The sequence below is a fragment of the Mandrillus leucophaeus genome, unplaced genomic scaffold (assembly GCF_000951045.1).
Source record: "Mandrillus leucophaeus isolate KB7577 unplaced genomic scaffold, Mleu.le_1.0 Scaffold1008, whole genome shotgun sequence".
NCBI classification, from domain to species: Eukaryota; Metazoa; Chordata; class Mammalia; order Primates; family Cercopithecidae; genus Mandrillus; species Mandrillus leucophaeus.
In genome coordinates this window covers 830,646-853,963 of record NW_012098188.1, presented here as the reverse complement: position 1 = coordinate 853,963, position 23,318 = coordinate 830,646, and the positions used below count along the sequence as shown (strand labels likewise).

General features: G+C 41.6%; 1 protein-coding gene across 2 annotated transcripts in view; it reads left to right on the top strand.

Annotated features, from left to right (window-relative positions):
* STS (steroid sulfatase (microsomal), isozyme S) overlaps window positions 1–20,993 on the top strand; it is a 206,672-nt gene extending 185,679 nt beyond the window's left edge. For both annotated transcript variants that reach the window (XM_011974178.1, XM_011974180.1), the window contains 2 exons: window positions 150–271; window positions 16,230–20,993. In XM_011974178.1, coding sequence (XP_011829568.1) covers window positions 150–271; window positions 16,230–16,603 — 496 coding nt within the window. In that variant the 3' untranslated portion in view covers window positions 16,604–20,993. The remainder of the gene's footprint in view (window positions 1–149; window positions 272–16,229) is intronic.
* Window positions 20,994–23,318: the final 2,325 nt, after the last annotated feature.

Here is a 23,318-nt window from a genome sequence, read left to right as displayed (position 1 = left end):
CAATGTGTTGTTGCACAGGGCACCCAGGTGGGGTCAGTCTTCTTTGTATTCATTATGACTGGAGCTCCCTCATGCTCTTGTTGGTTCAGAAGGACATTTGAGAACACAGGACTGATTCACCACTTGATGCCTGGCTGTTTATCCCACAGGATCATTGATGGACGTGATCTGATGCCCCTGCTTGAAGGAAAAAGCCAACACTCCGATCATGAGTTTCTCTTCCATTACTGCAACGCCTACTTAAATGCTGTGCGCTGGCATCCTCAGAACAGTGAGTAAACAGACCTTTCCACGCTTCTCATGCTCCGTGCAACCTATGCCATGGGAATAGTTAAAACTAAAGGGCAAAAAGGTGGCTCTGCTCAATGGAGGCCAACAGGTGCCTCAATGTGTGCCCATGCTTTGCTTTGTCCTCTTTTCCCTCCTCCTCCTCTCTTCTCCTTCTGGTGACATAGTTGTCCAGGTAGAAGGACATCAGAAGGCTATGTCATTCACCTACCTGAACACCACCCACAGCTTCTCTATCCCAGCAGAGGAAGCTCCCTGTTCTCAACAGGGCGCTGTGGCTGGTCCTTTATTGCATGCACAGCTTCCCAGCTTCATTCCTGGTACTCCTCTCACACTGAGGACGGCAACCCCTGTGCTCTGTGCATTGCTTTGCTTACACTTGCAGGCTCTTCTCCTGGAAGGATGTCTTGCCTCATCCGTCTTGGAGGATACTGCTCAATGCCCCCCAGACCCCGCTGAAATGCCACCTCCTCTGCATGTCCTCAAAGCATTCCCCTCACTCTTCTAGCATGGCACTAAAGGCTAGAGAAGGAATGAATAGCATTTAAATGTTTACCTGACTTATTTTCCCAGCCTAAAGATAATGGATCGTGACTCACTGAATCTGTATTTTGTGTATCATGCGTATTTGCTACATTTAGATATTTAAAGCAAAGATAAAATGTTCTTCAGTACTATCCCATTTCCTGAACTGGGAGTTCTTTTAATTGTGCAATCGAACAGGATCTCTTGTGGGTTTTCTAATACTTGTTTTATAGTGGCATTTCCAATTAGCATACAGGAACAAATGGTTTATAATCTTAGGTGTGGTTATTGATTTCAAACCTTTCTTTCATATTTTTGAAACTTAGAATTACAGTAATATTCCTATCACTAAGATACCTGGCAGTCAATGGAAAGTGATGAGCAATTTATAAAACTATTGTATGTACTAGAGGTACCTGTTGAGGTTGGACTTTCAGTTCCTTCTTTGGAGGTAAAACAAAATTCCCCTTTTCTCTAACGGGCTTTGGAGCTCTGCTTCTAGAATCTAGGACTGCCCCCCTACCCCGCCCCGAAGGAGGGGTGTGTAATAACCTCCTAGCTGCTAACTTCTTCTTAAACTTAGGGTGATTCCATTCCATTTTCCAACAAATCTTTGTCTCTTCCCCACTCACCTAGCCAATTTACCCAAGACTTATCATTTAAAGAGCAGCCTCTCTTTTATTTTTACAACTTTTCCATGAAATTACAACCCTTCTATTAGCCACAGAAATCACAACAGGTTTATGCTTCAGAGTTTCTCCTTTAAGTCTGGGCAGTTTCCTCATGATATGTTCTAAAAGACAAAGAACAGCAGAAACATGGGCTTGCGATTTTACTTCTGGAAGCGTTTTATTCACATATCTCATCCATGTGGCTACAATTCCTAGTTTCCATAAGAATACTGCTTCTTTTTCAGATCAGTTTATAGCATCGACTTCTGAGCTTTGTAATAAATGAGAGATCGAGGACTCTTAATTTCTTTTTATATGGAGCCGGCAAGGAATGTGAAGACAAAGTTTCTGTGACTACTGCGTGTTCGAATAAGTCTGTATCTTGTCCTGAACCTTGCAAAATTGTATTTTAATAGAGCCAAATCCCCAGTTAGAGAAGCCGGAAGGAACATATTGGATCAGAGGCTGGAGGAACACATTATGTGGAGGAGTAAAGAGAAGGGGGACAGGAAGAGACAGAAAATAGGAGTGAGAAAAACAAGACCCAGTTTCTGATAGGCAACTGGCCCCGGGATAAAATTTACTTCTTAGACTCTGAATGCAATTCCTTCAACTCTTCTGCCTTGAACTGGTAACAAAAAAAGGAGAAATCACAGTATCTGAAGACTAGAATCATTTATCGAGATAAAGGACCTCAGGAAAACATGATGTTTATGAATCATTTATGATTTATTTTTTCAGATGCTATCTGAAACTCAGTAACCATATTTGCTGTCTTGGCTTTTGTGTATGGCTTCATGTTTAGTCATTTTGTATTTTATCTATTCATTTTTTCTAGAAATATGTATTGAGCACCTACTGTGTGGAACATATCGTCTTAGCGCTGGCATCTGTCAGTGAGCAAAACAGACAAAGTTCCCTGCTGAAGAGTAGCTTACATTTTAGAGCATGAGGCACTGCTACCTGTGCCATGTGCTGGGAATACAGGGATGTGTAAGGAAAACGTGACTCTCATCCATATGGAGCTTTCTGTCACCTGGGGAAGACAGATCTTAAACTAGTACTAGTTGAGTGAGTCTGCATAGGTCATCTCAGATAGACTTTGGTAGGAGCTTGTCAATAATCACTAGACTGTGGAACATATTCCATGAATCTTACATTCATGGATAAGAGGGCTGTCGCCTGACCTCAGAATACTTTATTAGAAAAAAAAAAAAATGTAGTATTAGGGTTTAGTAGCAGGCAGTGGTATGCTGGAATCAGCTCCTGATCATTCAGGAATCTTGCCAGTTGGTTGTTAAACCATTGTCTGTCTTCATTTGGCTGTGTTGTGAGTGTTTACACCACGGCAATTGGCAAACACAACAAATACAGGTTGCCTTTCTCCCTCGGAACCCTAGATTAACAACAGTTTGTTGGTACCAGTAGAACTGACTGCAGATGTTTTTAAGATGCAGTTACCATTTGTCTTCATTACTTAGAGGATTAAATGTTGTAAGTCCAAACTCGTGAAATACTGATTTTCCAAAAAGCTATAGCTAGGATTTCATTTCCACCCTTTTAAAACATGAATCTCTTTTAAAATTTATATATAATGTCTTCGCTATAATTTAGTTGTCTTAGCAAATTGAATGACATAATTTAATTATGATCTGATATCATTATTCCTATTACATTTTACAAGAACTCATGAAAGCATGATTATAACATGGATAACTTTTCTTGCACGAAAATAAGAATTTTGAGTTAAAATTTACCATTCAATGGGTATGAAAAATTTTGGCTTTAACGTTTGACATATGAATTAATGTTATTAAAAATTAAACACAATGACAACTTGATTTTATGGATGGAATTGATCTTAGAGGGTAGGTGGATACTTGGCTCCAGGATTTTTAAGCTGATGACTGTAGTCTGTGAGATAAATACTCACATTAATGGAGAGTCCCCAAACCAGCTGGTCATACCAAAATCCATGGGATAGCTGTAGATATATTCTAGAATGCAGTGCAATATAGTACATAATTAATAGCTTAAAGTGTTTTTGTACAGACAAATATGTAATCTTAGCATCATGTAGAAAAAAAAGTCACATATATTTGAAATGTCACACTTTAGTCAGGAAAAGGGATCTCCATGAAGCTATAAAAATTACTTAGGGAAACAGGGCACCGATACCATTCTTTCCCTAGGAGAAGGATATAGACATCCTCACGTTGAACTAGCAGAGCCTCATAAATCCTGCTCCATTTTCTATTCAAGTTTTTTGGAAACTTTTTTCCAACAACAAAAAAATAAAAATAAAAAAAGCTTTATATTTTAAAAAATGACAATACTAGGAACATTTGAATGATTATCTTCTAGCTATTGTGAAATATACAATCAATTAATGTTAACTGGTGATGGATATTCCAATTTCCCTGATTTGATTATATGAGTGTTTCAAATGATCACGGGTACCCTGAAAATACGTACATCGAATATGCATCAATAAAAAGTAAATAAATAAAACTACAGCGAATAGCAATAGGGTAATGGAATTCATTCCAAAGGAATGTGTTCCTTTCCAGCTTTCTGAAAGATACCTTCATTTCAAAATAAGAGCTGAGTAAAGGTTTAAAATCAAAACCAGCTTACCATGGTAACATAAAGAAAAATGCTTGCATTGCTCACTATCTAGCATTTTCATTTAATTAAAAAATTAATTTTGCCTCTAAAACACACCTAATAAAAGAGAAGAGATTCTCCTAACAGCCACTTATGAGTTAACAGCATGAGAAAGGCAGCACTTGGCTTTCATCATCACTAGTAATTTTGGTGAGTACTTGTCAGATGCCCTTTCTCATCTGATCCTCTGAATTAGGATCTAAAGTGTCAGAAATGAAATATCGAGGGCTGAAACTGACCTAATATGAGATGCAGCATTTCCAAATTTAAGCTCACCGGCAACTATCCTGTATTTCAGCTGACCTTATAAAAGGACATATTTTCATCCTACTCTGTAACTGTTGTAGCAATTAAGAAAAAGCACATATATGTAAACCATTTCAAGGATAACTTTTAAGTATTAGGATTTCTTTTCTTTGTGAACACTTCAAATGCTGCATTGCCACAAGCTTTTGATAGTTCAGGCATGCAGCCATTATTTCACTCATGTGCCTGTGAAGCCCAGTAGCAAAGTATACAACATTTGTACTTGTAATTGTAGCAACACAGGATGATGGTGTCCTGGGATGAACAGAATTTGCTTTGGAGATCTAGGAGAAGGAGTGATTTATGAGGTTAGAAAAGATTTCATTGAACTTTTAATTTTTTAATTAAATTTATTTTATATCATTATCATCCAAACACATCAGTAATAGCTTAACTTCTCCTAACAGTCATTTCCCACAGTGGAAAAAAATCACCACATAAATAGATTTTGTGTTTTCTAACACAGTCTATTAAACATATATTTTCTTATGGAACTTCATACCTTATAGACAGTATCAGACAATATTTGAGATAAACATTCAGTTTTCAACCAAAGTTGTAGTGTGTCTGATCTAAGATTACACTAATACTGTGGGAAAAAAAGTCCTGGTCATTACTCTTGATAATTTGCTACAGTGCAAACTTACTTCCTTATAGAGACAAAGTAATCAAAATTGAATTTTCTTTCCTGAATACAAAAAAAAAAAACCCCAAAAAACTTGGTGTGGCTGAATGCTCAAATGCCCTCTTCCATCTAAACTTGGCACCAAGCTTATTCTGATCTTTTTGCCAGGGGTCACTTCTGATCTTTTCCCCTTGCATTCTCCGTCCTACCGTTTCATTGATTTTCTACAGTATTTTACACATCTCTTTTCCCCGACTTCAACATGGGGCGTCTCTCAGTTCTCCCGGAATGTCTGCTTTTATGTCTCTAAACCCCCGCCAGATTTGCTTTCATATGCTCTCAGACCTGGTGTTTTCTAAATAGACATTTTAGTTCTAACCAGGGCATGCAATATTTAGCAATTTTTTGTCTTCCTTACTTTCGTATCTTCTATACAAAAATGTTTTGTAGGTGGTTATAGACGTTTCCCTTTGTTAATCTCATGTTCTTGAAATTTGTCATCTCTTTTTGTGATCATTATGTATCTTTTGGAGACGTGCTTGATGACAGTAAACACTGATGTTTATTGCATATTTACTGTCTGCAGGACACTTTGTCAAGAACATTGTATTTGATATCTCATTTAATCCCCTGAATTAGAAGACATTATGATTATATTAGTTTCAGATTTGACTGTAACAGAAAACAATAAAAAAAAGTTTACATTAGAGAAGTTTTTTTTTGTTTTGTTTGTTTGTTTGTTTTTTGAGATGGAGTCTCGCTCTGTCACCCAGGCTGGAGTGCAGTGGCGTGATCTCGGCTCACTGCAAGCTCCGCCTCCCAGGTTCATGCCATCCTCCTGCCTCAGCCTCCCGAGTAGCTGGGACTACAGGCTCCTGCCACCATGCCCGGCTTTTGTATTTTTAGCAGTGATGGGGTTTCACCATGTTAGCCAGGATGGTCTCGATCTCCTGACCTCGTGATCTGCCCGTCTTGGCCTCCCAAAGTGCTGGGATTACAGGTGTGAGCCACCGTGCCCGGCCTTTTAGAGAGAGGTTTATATCTCCATCTCATGGGCAACATCCAGAGACAAATGGTCCAGAAAGTCTCTGGGGTGCAGAATCTTTCAAGCGACTTTTCCACCTCCTGTAGAATGTGACAGCTTCATCTTCGTGGTGAGTGATGGCTGTGTCTACCCTAAATGCATACAATGGTGGGACGGATGGGAAAGATGAGAAGAAAAAAGTGCATGGCTACTACTTCCCAAGGAAGATAATCAGACTCTTCGCAGAGGCCAGAAGTTGGTCACCTGTTCACACCTAGCTTCACAGGAGGCTGCAAAGGAGAGTTTTGTTGTGGGTTTCCATGTACCCAGAGGAACGTTCAGTGACTGTGGGAGGCTGGGGGATCAGCTAGCTATCTCTCGTCCCAGTGTTATTTTTCCCAATTATAGATGGGAAGACAGAGAGGTAGAAGGTGACATTATTGGCATACAGTTGCAAAGTTGATGGCCAAGTTGGGATTTGCAACCAACACTGTCTGCTTTTGAGTCTGTCTCCTGTTAATCGAAATGTCTTCCCCTAAGACAATATGTTCTTTTACTCACAATTATAAATCATGACTCCTCAACTAACCGTGTATCTGGACATCTCCGTGCCCCCATGCACTGAGTCCATGATTCATCCACATCCTCTTATTCCCCAAATGTGGACATCCTTGGTGTTATCAGGTCTCATACTCCTTCCACTGGCTGCATGCCTGATCCTCATGCTCTCAGCTGTCCTCTTCCCTCTCCATGAATGTTCTTTCCTGGGGGCCAAATGACTTGTGCCCCCTGTACAATTCCTGATGACTGCCCATTTTTGACACCAAGCAATCCCAAAGCAAATGTACTTCCAAGCTCTCTGCCTTCCTCACTCTGTTATCTGCCGTGATCAGATCGTAACCTCCAGTGCCTCACAGTAGCCTGTTGGTCCTTCAAGCTGGAGGTGGTGCAGAGCCATTGTGTGATTTCAGGCAGGATGCTCTGGATGGTCCCAAAGGGACTGTGGAGTGTATTTGGCTTCTTGTCTGCTCACACTGGATTTCATGATGACAGCTGGCTCCACCCCTCTCTTTCCATCCCTTCCTCCTAATAACCATCATCTCCTTTTTTTAAAAATTTATCCAACAATTTTTTTTTTTTTTTGAGGTAGAGTTTCGCTCTTGTCACCCAGGCTGACATGCAATGGCACGATCTCATCTCACTGCAACCTCCACCTCCAGGTTCAAGCGATTCTCCTGCCCCAGCCTCCCAAGTAGCTGGGATTACAGGCGCCCACCACCACGCCCAGCTAGTTTTTATATTTTTAGTAGAGACAGGGTTTCACCGTGTTGGCCAGGCTGGTCTTGAACTCCTGACCTCAGGTGATCCACCCCGCCTCGGCTCCCAAAGTTCTGGGATTACAGGCGAGGGCCACTGCACCTGGCCCCAACAATTTCTTATTGGGCCTCTATTCTATCTAAGATACTAGGCACTACACATGTGGGAGATGTGGGAGATACAGTCCCTGCCTTCAGAGAGGAAATAATCCAGCCAAAGAATTGGAGACCTCAAGTGTTGACTGAGTGATGAAAACTGGTGAGAAGAACAGAGGAAGACTGGTGACTTCCAGCTGGGAATTCAGATGGGTTCATGAAGGAGAACATAGCAGGGCTTTGAAGAACAGCTAGAATATCAATATGAAGGCAAGGAAGGGAAAGTGAGGGAAGAGTCTCATATACATCATACACCCACTTTGTTCCAGGTTATATATTTCTGTCCCTTAATATGCAAAGCCCAAGGCTGAATAGAAGGGAGTATTTCGTCCTCAAATACTCAGGCATCAGTTGAGAAAGCTTGTGTTGCTCTCAAATTGCCTGGCTGTGAAGCAGGTGCACCCAGCCACCAGCGCTGCTTCCTCATCCTTCTCACTGTTGTATCGTGAGCTCCGGTGCTGCCAGCTGCAGGAAGCAGGCAGAACTTATCTACTGTCAACCATTTTATATTAACCAAGGGCTGGATAGTTAGGGGGTTTGTGCTATGGTAGACAGATGGCAGTGAACCTCAGGGGTCCGAAACAGAGCTTGGGGCCAAGATGCTTCTGGTGAACGTGCATGTATTAAGTTAGAAGACACATGATCTATGGAGGCTCAGGTATGGACACACTGTAAAATCTTTGGGTCTAAGAAAAGATTTGAGGCATTAGTGTGGGGTGTCTGGATGAGACTAGGGGAATGTATGGAACAATTTTTTAGGTGGATCGCAGGAGTCAGGAGGGCACCATGGGATGGGTTTTCAGACATCAGTTCAGTAGATGACATGAACTTTTCTGTAAACTTATTGAGGGGACAGGCCTAGGGTTCTTTGTGTGGGGTTCCTCACAATGGAAAAATGGAACAGTATGTGAAATGGTTCTTGAAGAACTTCAAGATGGCAACAGAGGTACATGCTGCCAAGACTGAAAACCCAAAATATCTGCGTATGCCTTCTATGATATATACATGGAGCCTTCCAAGCACCCAAAATAAATCTCGCCAAAACTACCAGTTGAACATCATTCATCAAGGGAAGTTTAAATCTGAGTGATACATTAAGAGCCAATGTGTTGAAGCCATGTAGACTTATTAATAGTTTTCCATATACTTTAAGAATCCTTAGCAGAAAAAAAAGTCTTATGACATGTATTACAGTAGCAACAGATTGAAGGGCAGATGGAAACTGAATTGTTTCTTGCGTAAATTGGCTGCAGCTTTCTGTTCACAGTTAACTCATGTATAGTCTCTACTATAGACCCAGCCTTCTTCTGACAGCATCACTATAGGAACCAATTTTTAATCCTCAAAGCAGGGAAGAACTATTATTACAAACATATAACAGAGGAGCAGACTGGGACACAGAGAGGTGAGAGCAGCTATGCCCAGCATCACGTATGTAAGAAATTACAGAGCTCATGGTTGAACCTAAACTATTGCTGCTCAGAGCTACGCCCTTAACCAAGTCAGTGGCACGAAAAACCTTGATTGAAGCGCCTGCCCTCTAGCTAGTGCATTCTCTCTCTCTCTTCCCCCAGCCCGCCCCCGGGCTCCTCTGTCTATGCAAGTCTCACAACACATTATCAGGCTAAGAAAGGCAAGTGCTCTTTTATAAAGACATTGCTATCGTCCTGGAACGAGAGAGTCTTCGGGCCCCTGGCACCACCCCTTCTCCATCATATTTGTCTTGTAAAAGCACAGCAACTCTACCTGTCTCTGTTCCTTCTATACTGCCTATGGATCTTTGGTGCCTTTTCTGTCCCTTAGAGCTGTTCATTCATTCATGCAGTTTATCACCAAGCCTTGGAGACTTGTGAGGATTGTCTGTCTCAGTCCAGTTTCTGACTCATTTTATCAAAAATAAAGTTTGTCTGATTTTATCGTTTAGCTCTCAAAGGGTTCGTGTGTAGGGAGTGGCGAATTTGTGCTGTGATAACCATTAGACCTGACATTTCAGGGGCTCAGCCCATCCAACATTTATTCTCACTCTTGCTGTAGAACAGAGCTTCTCAACCTGGGTACTATTGACATTTGGGGCCAGATCATTCTCTGTGTTGGAGGCTGCCCTGTGCATTCTAGACTGTTGAGCAGCATCTGTGGCCTCTCCCCACCAGGTATCAGTAGCGCGTCTGCCCCACTGCAGCTATGACCACAAAATGTATCTTCCGACATAGCCAGATGTTCGGGAGATAACCGTGTGTTCAGTGCCTGTCTTGGTGGGAAGGTGGGAGTCTAGGAGGAGAGGGTTCTGCCATCCATTTGTCAGGGACCACCCTGACAGAGGCCCCATCATCTCGAATGTCACCGGCAGAAGAGACAGCTCCTCTGTGCTGTGGCTGGGAAAAGACATACCACATACTGCCCACGTTTGGCCAGAACGGGCCATGCAGCCTTTCTGACTTCAAGGAAGCTGGAAAGTGTTCTGGAGCACTTGGATTACTCAGGGTTCATTATCCCCAAGAAGGAGGTGTAGTCTTGTTTTTGTGGCCTCAGAGTTCCAGGTCAGGGCACCTTGCTTTAGCCGCTGTGGGTTGGCAGCAGGGGCTGTAAGGGCACAGTCACGTCGTGTGATGCCTCTGAGTGTCTGTCGTGTGTGCAGTGTCTTTACTTCTCCCAAATGGGCTTCCCAGACCTGGTTTTGTTTTGTCTCACATGATGGCTCTGAGACTTCTGCAAGACAGCAGTTTAAACATTCAGAGAGGCCTGGAAACGAGTGTCCCAGGGTCCGGATTGTGCCCAGCTCTGTTACGGAGTGTTGTGACCGCTCTAAGTAGAGAATTCAGAATGCAAGATGTGAGAGGCTTGCATCATTATGAGAGGCCAGAAGCGTTTGGGGCCCTTAGGATAAAGACAGAATGAGGCTTCGAGGACCCTTTTCAAGAGGACATTGTTAACATTTGTAGGCGATGTAGCATGACCCTGTTCCCGGACCAAAGCGAGGGTAGGACTGCTATTTCTTGCAGCCCAACAAGAAGATGCAGATGAACTGGGGAGGAAGAGAGTTTTTATTTCTGTAACCGGTTACAGGGAGAAGGCCTGGAAAATATTGCCCAGACCAACTCAAAATTACAGCTTTCTGGAGCTTGTATACCTTCTCAGCTATAAGTTTATGTGCAAGTGTGCATTCATCTAAAGACATAAGTCATTAACTTCTTTCAATCTGTAACTAAGGTCTGAGTCCTGGAGACCTTCCTCTGGAGCCTCAGTAAATTGACTTCATCTAAATGGGTCCAGGTGCCTGGGGTGATTACCCTCATCTTGTCTGCTGCTACATCATGGAGGTTTGGGGAGTTCCTTCAGACCCCCATAAACTTGTTTGTGGAGGTTTGGGGAGTTTCTTCAGACCCCCAATAAAACTTGTTTAATCCTAAACGGGTCCTGTTAAGAATGCCTTCGTTATCTTGTCATGCTTCGAGGCCCAGGAGAGGCCTGGGCAAAACTCTTGGTGGGCTTTTGTTCCGTTCCAGCCTTTGTATGAGGGCACTGGCTCTATCAGCTTTTTTTTTATTATTATTATTATACTTTAAGTTCTAGGGTACATGTGCATAACGTGCAGGTTTGTTACATATGTATACTTGTGCCATGTTGCTGTGCTGCACCCATCAACTCGTCAGCACCCAACAACTCGTCATTTACATCAGGTATAACTCCCAATGCAATCCCTCCCCCCTCCCCCCTCCCCATGATAGGCCCCGGTGTGTGATGTCCCCCTTCCCGAGTCCAAGTGATCTCATTGTTGAGTTCCCACCTATGAGTGAGAACATGCGGTGTTTGGTTTTCTGTTCTTGTGATAGTTTGCTAAGAATGATGGTTTCCAGCTGCATCCATGTCCCTACAAAGGACACGAACTCATCCTTTTTTATGGCTGCATAGTATTCCATGGTGTATATGTGCCACATTTTCTTAATCCAGTCTGTCACTGATGGACATTTGGGTTGATTCCAAGTCTTTGCTATTGTGAATAGTGCCGCAATGAACATACGTGTGCATGTGTCTTTATAGCAGCATGATTTATAATCCTTTGGGTATATCATCCTGATACCAAAGCCTGGCAGAGACACAACAAAAAAAGAGAATTTTAGACCAATATCCCTGATGAACATCGATGCAAAAATCCTCAATAAAATACTGGCAAACCGGATTCAGCAGCACATCAAAAAGCTTATCCACCATGATCAAGTGGGCTTCATCCCTGGGATGCAAGGCTGGTTCAACATTCGCAAATCAATAAACATAATCCAGCATATAAACAGAACCAAAGACAAGAACCACATGATTATCTCAATAGATGCAGAAAAGGCTTTTGACAAAATTCAACAGCCCTTCATGCTAAAAACGCTCAATAAATTCGGTATTGATGGAACGTACCTCAAAATAATAAGAGCTATTTATGACAAACCCACAGCCAATATCATACTGAATGGGCAAAATCTATCAGCTTTTAAGATTTAACTTCACCACTCCGTCAGTGCTGGAACAGTTATGACGGAGGCCTGTGTTAGTGAGACCTGGCCTGCCACAACCCGACTCCAAGAGGTTAAGAGGGAGCTTGTGCTAGATACTAATACTGATTTTAAAAAATATTTTAGTACATAACGAAAGTTCTGGCTTGCGCCCTCTCTATTTTTGTTCTTGGGGAGCTCGTGTGCTCATTTTCGGGACTTCCTTGCCAGGGCTCCCGCTTCCCGTGGCTGAGTTGCTGTAACTCAAAGTAATAGAAATCACAACGACTCTTCCTGTTCCAGGGTCAGAAGCCCCTGTGGTCCCCAGGCAATCCCAGGGAACCCAGAGGCCTCTTTATTTCTCTTTGCTCGCAGCTTACTTTATTTTTAATAAGACAGCTGTTTTAGGATCCTGTGTGGAGGATGCTGAATCAGTTTCTGGCTTAGGCATCAACTTTTTCTCACTTACATTCTATCTGCCTTTTTGTCAAATGACAATAAACTTTCTTCTCTCATGAGTTGAGTCACATTGTTTAGTGGTGATTTTATATAAAAATATGTTTCACCAGATGGATGATGATTTCCTAGCATTTTGTTCTAGCACAGTGACATAACAGTACTATATCATATGTCACTGATATCTTCGACCATTACTTGTGACAATTCGTTTTCTTAATTTGGGGGAGGATTTTAAAAATCTCAGTAGAATTATTGTCCTCATCACCACTTAGACTACTTAAACAAGTAAAACAACAACAACAACAACAACAACAAAACAAAACAAAAAACTGTCCACTTTAATTTCCCTGTGTTCTGTATATCAAATTTAATAATTCCTTTTCCAGGTCATTGGATCTCAGTTATAAATGAGTCTCAGTTTCCAGTTTGGTAAAAATATTTTATCTTTTTCAGTGGTGAGGGAGAAATAGTCTTTTATCAGAGCAGTTGATGATAATTTTTAAAATATAGTAGTGAATAAACATTTTTTTAAAATTTAACACTTTTCTAGTATATGAGCATACTCAGGATGAAGTATGTTATCAAAATAATTGTGGAATACAGGACTAAATATACCTATGAAAAATATAAAATGATGCCAGGCATGGTGGCTCACACCTGTAATCCCAGTGCTTTGGGAGGCCAAGGCAGGAGGATTGCTTGAGCCCAGGAGTTCAAGACCAGCCTGGGCAGCATGGAGAGACCCCATCTCTACAAAAGAATTTAAAATATAGCTGGGCATGGTGGCATACACCTGTGGTCCCAGCTACTTGGGAGGCTGAGGCAGGAGGATTGCTTGAGCCCAGGAGTTCGAGACTGCAATGAGCTATGATCATACCACTGCACTCCAGCCTGAGCGATAATGCGAGACCCTGTCTCTAGAAAATACAAATCGAAAATATAAATTAAACAAAAGAAGGTGACTCTGCCAGGAGCCTTCTATTTTATCTAGTGACTGAGTTGTGCTCTTTATCTTTGAAATGACAGTTTCAAAGATATCAGTTTGGAGATGTCAGTTCCTGGGTTCCTGATGAATAATAGAACAAGCTCCCAAAGTAGGGTTGTTATCTTGTGAGCCACTATACAATAAAAAGTGCAGTTCTAGTTCTCTCTTTTCAGTAAATCTAAAGTGGTCCAGAGAAACAGCCCAGGGACTAAGCAATCTACCTTTTTATGAAAAGTTTTTAAAAATGCAAATGAAAGGATAAAAAGGCAAGCAACCCCAGAGCGTGCTAAATAATTCTTTAGAATAATTAATTCTTAGTTCTACACTTGTCTGAAATACCCAGCAACAGCACTGCCATTCCCAGGCCAGGGTGCCTGCATCTCTTGACTGGGCCTGACGTCGATCTGATCTTCCAGCTCACACTTGGGGAGGATTGTGCTCTGGTGGTAATGACAGGATCCTGTGAGTGCCTTTCAAAAGCAAATGGAAAATACAGGCTCTTTACATGAATTTATTCCAGGAGCCTGTATTCTCCTGGGGTTTTAAACACACAGAGGCTTGACTCGAATGTCAAGTTCAAAACGCCCTCTAAATTTGCATCACTGGGAGCACGAGCAAGAGAGGCTTCCTGGCTCGCTTCTCTATGTACCCACTTTCTCTCTCTGCTGACCCTGATGAAGGATTCTAAGTGGCTGCAAATGGCAGGCTCTGTCAGCCTGTCTCCAAAAAGTCTTCTGAAGGAAATTTCTATACCCTGGAAGAAAGTGTGGGATGAGAGGAGTGGGTGGGAAGCATCTTAAGGTTACTTGCTGCCTTTTGAAACCCTGCTGGAGATGGTAACCAAGTCCCGGAATTCTTCCTGCAGCCTCGCGTGTCTGTGTGTCAGCTTGACCTTATCTTTCTGAAGCAGGTGCACTGAGCCCATGTAAAGTGCACAGATGTCGTGTCCTGCTCTCACAGAATCAGCTATGCCACAGACTGCAGGCGTCTCATTATGAATCTTCTTTAATATATTCATCTAAACATATTCACCTTGCTTTCCCTGTCTTTCTCAGCTTTAAAAAAAAAGCCCCACACGCAAAGAGGCTGACTTTTCCCATCACTAACCTTGTCCAAGGTCAGGGGCAATTTGGGGACATCACAGGGCCCCAGTGACTGTCAGTTTAAACCCATTGCATTAATCTATTTTACATTTTGAAATACCTATAATTACAAAAGTCGCCCATGCCGTTATATGCACAAATGATTGGGATGACTTACACAGGGGTGGCGGGCTTCCTAGGAGGAATGCCTCTTTGGTTTTATGTAAAAGCTGTAAGGGCATTCACGTTCTGCACCGGATTCTAGTCGGTTCATGCATTTTAATTCTCGGTTTTTATCTGCTACATTTTGCCTACCCAGGAAACACGTTTAGGCCTCTCTTAGAAGGTGTTCCTTCTAGAGCTCCTCAGAAAATGATAACATTGTCTGATAAATAGGAAATGGATCAATTATTTCATAATTATTCATTTGTTTGTAACTTAGTTTTTCCTAGCAATTTCAATATTTTGGAGTTTATTGAAATACAGAACTTACATTTAAAAAAGCTAACTGTCCTATTCTGGTGTTGATGAATCCCCCTAATTTGGAATTTCTAACAGCTTTTAAAGGTATACGTTGCATGCCATTATATTCTAATTTAAAGATTTTTAGTAAATGTATAGAGTTGAGCAACCTACTTTCAGAACATCTCCTTCATCCCTAAAAGATCCTTTCCATTCCCCATTTGTAATCCCTCCTCACCCTCACTTCTAGCCTCATTTAATTACTTTTTATTTTTGTTTGTTTATGTTTGTGGGGTTGTTTTTTGTTTTGTTTTGTTTTGTTTTGTTTTGAGACAGGGTCTTGCTTTGCCACCCAGGCTGGAGTGCAGTGGCATGATCATAGCTCACTGAAGTTTCAACTGCCTGGGCTCACACAATCCTGCCTTAGTCTCTGGAGTAGCTGGGACTACAGGCACATGCCACCACACCCAGCTTTTTTTTTTTTTCTTAATTTCTTATAGAGATGGGCTTTCACTATGTTGCCCAGGCTGGGCTCAAACCCCTACCTAGGCTCAAGTGAGTCTTCCACCTCAGCCTCCCAAAGTGCTGAGATTACAGGCATGAGCCACTGCACTCGGCCCTCATTTAATTCTTTTACTTTTTTTTTTTTTTGAGACAGAGGCTCGTTCTGTCACCCAGGCCAGAGTGCAGTGGCTCAATCTCAGCTCACTGCAACCACCGCCTCCTGGGTTCAAGTGATTCTTTTGCCTTAGCATCCTGAGTAGCTGGGATTACAGGGACCTGCCACAACACCCGGCTAATTTTTGTATTTTTTAGTAGAGACAGGGTTTCGCCATGTTGACTAGGCTGGTCTCCAACTCCTGACCTCAAGTGGTCCATCTGTCTTGGCCTCCCAAAGTTCATTTAATTCTTGATTTGACATTTTTTAGACTTGCTGAAAACTGAGAAAATAAACTTTTCACTGCGGTCCTACCAGGTTTGACGCTGTTCCCGCTGGCTGTGTGTGTTGGCGTCTATGTGTGGCTTCATAATCTCTCCTGTACATATTAACATTGTGCCTGCAGCCTTATGATATCTTCACCTTCTTAAATCACAGGGCAGCATAATTTCCGCATCACTTTTTCATTTGTGGTACATACAAGGATGCTTCATACCTAATGCCATTTCCATCCTTTTAAACCACAGGCACATCCATCTGGAAGGCCTTTTTCTTCACCCCCAACTTCAACCCCGTGGGTTCCAACGGATGCTTTGCCACACATGTGTGCTTCTGTTTCGGGAGTTACGTCACTCATCACGACCCACCTTTACTCTTTGATATTTCCAAAGATCCAAGAGAGAGAAACCCATTAACTCCAGCAACCGAGCCCCGGTTTTATGAAATCCTCAAAGTCATACAGGAAGCTGCGGACAGACACACCCAGACCCTGCCAGAGGTGCCCAACCAGTTTTCATGGGACAACTTTCTTTGGAAGCCCTGGCTTCAGCTGTGCTGTCCTTCCTCCGGCCTGTCTTGCCAGTGCGACAGAGAAAAACAGGATAAGAGACTGAGCCACTAGCTGTGCCTGGGGACCAGACAGATGCATGTGGCAAAGCTCACCATCTTCATTACAAACACATACCTGAGAGTGGCACTGGGGAAACAGAACTCCATCTACACCTTGGATTTGAACTGATTCTCTATTTTATCACCTGAAAGCTTGGGCCAGAGCTCAACAGCTACTCAACTGAAGGGGTGAAGGGGATGAGGTCTGTAGTAGACAGAGAGGAAGATGGTAGGTTTATGCCTTCTGTGGCCAGTCTTGGACTCATGGAAATAAAATGAATAGAGGGACATTCACAAGGCACACCAGTGCAAGCAGATGACAAAAAGGTGCAGAAGGCAATCTTAAAACAGAAAGGTGCAGGAGGTACCTTAACTCACCCCTAAGCAAATATCTATGTCAACAGTTGAAGTTACCATTTACTCTAGAATCTGAAGTGATGCAATAACCAGCATAATAAAAAGGCAATCACATAAAAAAGAGTTTAGCCATCTAAACGTAAGTCACTTTAAGATGAATGAAAGATCTTCTTTAGGAATAATAGATGATGGTAAGTTCCACTTTGCTTATTGGAAGGCAAGTCATTATTACTGGTATTCGTTAAAACACGTATCAAATGCTTTTCATCACATATATAGTTATACACACACACACACACACAGTATATTCTTTCCTCAAGAGGCTTAAGATGTCTAAAATAGGGACCTAGAAGCTTATCGCTATTTAAGTAAATACAGTAGAAGCTCACAAATAGATTTCTTTGCACAATGATTTTTTGTAAAATTTTATAGTAATAATCCCAAGGCAAATCTCTTCTAAACTGATTTCCATTCCATAATTTGTAGTATAATTCTTGAATTACACTGTTTTCTTCGGGGAATGGAAGTTCTGAATTAAAAGCCCACTGTGGAGATGCTATGGTTCAGGGAATCTCTTCCAATGTAATTCAGAATCATTGGCCTAGAAAGTCTCTGATATTTGGAGGGGAACAAAAATCACTCACAAGCAATCCATGTTCTATACACATAAGCATAATTTCCTTTAGTTCTAGACAGAAGTTAGTCATCAGAGAACAGTCATGTATGCAAGTTTTGTGGCTGAGAAATTTCTGTGCTTCCGATCCACAATGAGATGCATGATTTTGTTTTCATCCCATTTTCCCCAAGCCCCTGTAAATCAGGGAAGATGCACAACTGATCGCCTGGGAGAGGGCCTGATAGTGGTACAGCTGGAGATAGTTTCAAAGTCTAAACCACCAGCCCATCCCAAGGAAAGGCTCCTATGGAATATAAAGTGCAATCGTTTCTTCAGATATAAGACTTTCCCCAACAATGTGATTGGATTCCTTTATGGCAAAATCGAGAGAAGCTGCCATCCACCTGCTTACACATTCATCTCTTTTGTGGACTTGTCTGACCACCTTCTGTTTGCCCAGAGTTTGCTCAATTCCAAGACAGTGCCCATGGATGGAACACCTGTAACCCACACAGCGGTTTGCAGAGAATGTTAGCCATGACTTGGGCTTTCTGAAAGTTGGCTATAATTTCTCTATCCCTACCCACAACTCTGGGAAGTTGGAGCAAGAAGGGCATAACTATTGGGCTGGGAGGATTCAACAACATTTCCCCAGTTGCCCTTTCATTTCTTCTATTTCAGATGTTGATTTTGCTTCTCTTCTAAACAAAAAAAAAAAAAAAAGAAAAGAAAAAAAAGAAAGAAGTGATTCCTACCCCCTAACTCCAGAATTGTTGAAAGCTGAAAAGCATACAGGACTCTTCCTTTTAACGTGGATTCCCCATTCCAGAAATTGTGGGAGAATATGTCTTCTTGCTTTAGAAAACATTCTTATTAGAGAGGGTACTAGCTTACTGATGATGTGTTAGGATTGCTGCTGATACTGTCATGTGGAAACACTTAAAGGCACTATTATAAACTTATCCTATAAGATAACAATGTTTACTCAAAGTCTAACATACTCAATGCAAGTAAGACTTTCTGAAAACACTTGATGATGTGGGGATGCTGCAGGATTAAATAACTTGAAGAGCCTTTATAGATTATATGAATGCCTATTTGTGTCTAGAACTAGTTATTTAACCTGTAAAATGTCAACAGCAAATGAAGGATGAAGTATATCTCTAGATGCAAATATATTGAGTTTAAAAGTGCCTCAAAATAATTGAGATCACATTTCAGGACATTTGGAAATCAGGTTGATTTGTGGTAACCATAATCATCTTAAATTTCAAACCATTTACCATCTGAAAGTTTTGATTTGAATGTATAACAGGAAATTGGAATTCTTTTGTCCAGGAGAAACCTCACAAACCTTCTTTAAGGCATAGTTTTGTTGTTTGTTTGTTTGTTTGTTGCAGAGCTGTAAGGCATGGCTGCTTGTTTACAAAGCATCTCCTTCATATTCCCTCTGGAGTTGTATATCCAAACCTTAGTGGGTTTTGAAACTTTAAGCAAATTCTTTTAAAAAATTATTATATTTCTAGCATTACTAGATATTAAAAGTTAAGCAAATAGATTAATGATGTATACATTGGCATCATTTCACAAGATCAAGAATGCTGCAGGAAAAACAAAATTGCAATCTACGTATCTATGGTACTAAAGAAGTCCTGTTTTTCAAAAATGGAAGCCCACTTCTCAGATTTTTCTGAAGGGCATACAATGAAAAGTGGAGGGGAAAAACACACACACAAAAACAAATATTTGACTTGTCACAGGAATCTGATTGCATTAAGTGGAAGGATTATTTACAATATGTTAATGCAAAGTTAAAATTTTTCCTTGGCAATTAAAAATGCTGTGCGCTAATACCCTGCTTTATAATGTGACTCAATTCAGCAATGTGGGGAATGTTTACTACATTTCCAGCTTGATGTCAAGCAATGGGGAATACAAGTTCCAATTCTGCAAAGATTCATCAACTTTCTTAGCTCAAGAGAGAGGCTGAGACATGCAGAGAGGAATAAGACATAAAATAGCTCTGACCTCTATGATCCAAGAGTGGGAAAAGGCTAGATTATTACCCATCAGGCATACTCTCTAAGGCCTTTTTAGGAGCCTACAAAAATGTTTTAATTTCTTTTATAATCAGAAGAAAAGAAAGTGAACATTGGGGATTGGAAATGATATTGGCATTTGCACCAACATAGTCATAAAACAGTACGTTAATATGTTTTTACTATATATATATTATATAGTACAATCTATTTAATATGTTTTGCCTTTGTGACCCATGAAAGTCTTACTGGGCCCTGGGGAAGGTATCCTACCCTGGTGAAGCAGCTGCTTTGCTCTACAAATACCTGAGGCAGAAATTTGATTTGAAAAATATTATTCTCTCTTCTCTTTGTTTCAACCGGATTCCTTAGGAAAACCAAACCAGTGTCAGAACAAACCCCTGAAGCAGTAAGAAGCTGGAGTGAGAAGGGCATGGTATTGGGACTAGGATTGGCTCTCATGCGACCGAGCTATTCTCATAAAACGACAAAAAGTGTCCATAGAGAGTCTGCTGGCAAGTACGTGGCCATAGGGAGCCGACATGCCTGGGAGGAAAGGTGCTGATTACATGGAGACTTCTAAAAGCTAAAGACTTGTTACCTTCTCTTTAGTGCCTAGAGAATGTGATGTGTGATGCAAATGCTCAAAACCTCTTAAATTGTAGCTGTCTGACCTCTATGGACCTCACATCCATCCCAGGCTTCATGGACAAAGATTCTACACTTGGCCACACTTTAGCCAAGCTCCTCAACCTTCTCCCAGGCCCAATCTGGGCACTTCCTTGTAAAATCCAGTTTTGGCAAGAAGTCTGTTAAGTCAGTTTAGTAAGAACACCTAACCCCCCCATATCTGTTCAACCTCAGTATCTGATCAGGCTCCTCAGCCTCCACCATACCCCAGGTGATGTCTGGTCACCTGGCCTGCCTTCAGCTAGAATCCTGTTAGGTCAGTTTAGCTGAATGCTCCCTGATATTTCCTGTTGGTAATCTTCCATCCACTGCCCCTCACCATGTTCCCTGTCTATAAATCCCCACTTTTCCATGGTGTATTCAGAGCTGAGCCCAGTCTCTCTCGCCTACTACAAGTCCCCATTGCTGTGGTCCCTGTAGCCATCACGATGGTCCTGAATAAAGTCTTGCTTACTGTGCTTGAATAGGTAGCATTGAAGAATTTTTTTCTTTGACATCATCCATGACAACATGAAACCTATTGGGACAGCATGACCGTGCAGGGTCTTCAGAGCTCAGCTTTCTGAGGCCCTCAGCATTCTTGCTTTTCCGACACCGTGAGCCTGTTCCTGTTCTGTGTTGCAAGAGATCACTCAAGCCAGTGTTACTTAATATCAGCTCTTTGTGTAACAGATCTGAATAAAGTAATTGTAACATACCAACATTTTACTTTGTGAGTATTATTTCAGTGGGAGCCTTTCCAATGAAGGAAACATCAGCTTTCCGTATTAGAATGCAAGCAGCTTAAAAACGACCCATGTCTTTCTGAAAAGGAAACATTGCCATGTAACTATGTATCAGTTTTCTAAGAACTTCATGGGCCTTCTGTATAGGAGACCCTCAAATTTGGGGGTTCATCTGAGAGTGGTTTTACTCATTAAGTTCAAATCCTCTAAATGATTTTTTGGTAAGTTTATCTTTTTTTTTTCTTTTCACAGAGTCTCACTCTGTCGTCTAGGCTGGAGTGCAGTGGCGCAATCTTGGCTCACTGCAAACTCCACCTCCTGGGTTCAAGCGATTCTCCCACCTCAGCCTCCCGAGTAGCTGGGACTATAGCTGTGAACCACCACACCTGGCTAATTTTTGTATTTTTTAGTAGAAATGGGGTTTCATCATGTTGGCCAGGCTGATCTCAAACTCCTGACCTCAGGTGATCCACCCACTCTGGCCTCCCAAAGTGCTGGGATTATAGGTGTGAGCCACTGAGCCTGGCCTTGGTAAGTTTATCTTACCTGGCAAATACATTACATCTTCAAAGTAGCAAATTGTACAATTTCTTACATTTAGTTTACATAATAAGCAAACACAGTCACTTTTATATTGAGGTCTGGGATATAAAATTTGCTTCACTGAGTATATGAGGATCTAAGGTTTCCAACTAAATTATACATGGGGATTGTAGTGTTTTTCTAAAGGTAAAATTGTTAATGAACATATTTTTATAAATAGGTACTTTGAATTGCTTGTCAAAGTTTATACTAATTTAACAATGGGTGCAAAAATAAATACACAAAGTACCATATTTACAAAGATATGCATGTTCTCCAGTGGGCAGGACCCGGTGGTTGTTACATGTGAAATAGAAACTATCTCATGTTTCAGATATACAGATTCATCTCAGTGAGTGCTGAGCAAGATGATATTTTCCTATTTCCCTTATAGTAATGTTGGCACCATGTGAGCCACTCAGGCTTGGCCATAAGTTTCCTGCATAATCCTCTATGGTGGGAGTCCCCAACCCCCAGGCCACAGACCACTACCAGTCCATGGCCTGTTAGAAACTGAGCCACAAAGTAGGAAGTGAGCGGAGGGCAAGCGAGTAAAGCGTCATCTATATTTACGGCCTCTCTCCATCACTCACGTTACCACCTGAGCACCACCTCCTGTCAGATGAGCAGCCACATTAGATTCTCATAAGAGCAAGAACCCTATTGTAAACTGCACACACGAGGGATCTAGGTTGCGCACTCCTTATGAGAATCTTGTGCCTGATGATCTGCCACTGTCTCCTGTTACCCCCAGATGGAACTGTCTAGTTGCAGGAAAACTAGCTCAGGGCTCTCACTGATCCTACATTATGGTGAGTTGTATAATTATTATATATTAGAATGTAATAATAATAGAAATAAAATGCACAATAAATGTAATATGTTTGAATCATCCCAAAACCATCTGCCACCCCCAGTTTGTGGAAAAATTGTCTTTTAGTCCCTGGTGCCAAAAAGTTTGGGAACTGCTGCTCTATGGGTACTCTGCTTGTTGTCGTTGAATACGGAAAATCGAGATAAGAGCTCAGAGGAGGGCCTAAGGGATGAATGGTAATATATTAGTCCGTTGTCATGCTGCTAATAAAGACATACTCAAGACTGGGTAATTTATAAAGAAAAGACATTTAATTGACTCACAGTTCCACAGGGCTGGGGAGGCCTCAGGAAACTTACAATCATGATGGAAGGGGAAGCAAACACGTCCTTCTTCACCTGGTGGCAGCAAGAAGTGCAGAGTATAGGGGAGAAGAAGTCCCTTATAAAACCGTCAGATCTCGTGAGAACTCACTATCACAAGAACAGCATGGAGGTAACCGCCCCCCATGATTCAGCTACCGCTCACTGGGTCCCTCCCATGACATGTGGTGACTATGGAAACTATAATCCAAGATGAGATTTCAGTGGGGACACAGCCAAACTATATCATTCTGCCCCTGGCCCCTCCCAAATCTCATGTCCTCATATTTCAAAACACAATCATGCCTTCCCAACAGTCCCCCAAAGTCTTAACTCATTCCAGCATTAACTCAAAAGTCCAAGTCCAAAGTCTCATCTGAGACAAGGTGAGTTCCTTCTGCCTATGAGCCTGTGAAATCAAAAGCAAGTTAGTTATTTCCTACATACAATGGGGATACAGACATTGGGTAAATACACACCCATTCCAAATGGGGTAAATTGGTCAAAACAAAGGGGTTACCAGCCCCATACAAGTCCGAAATC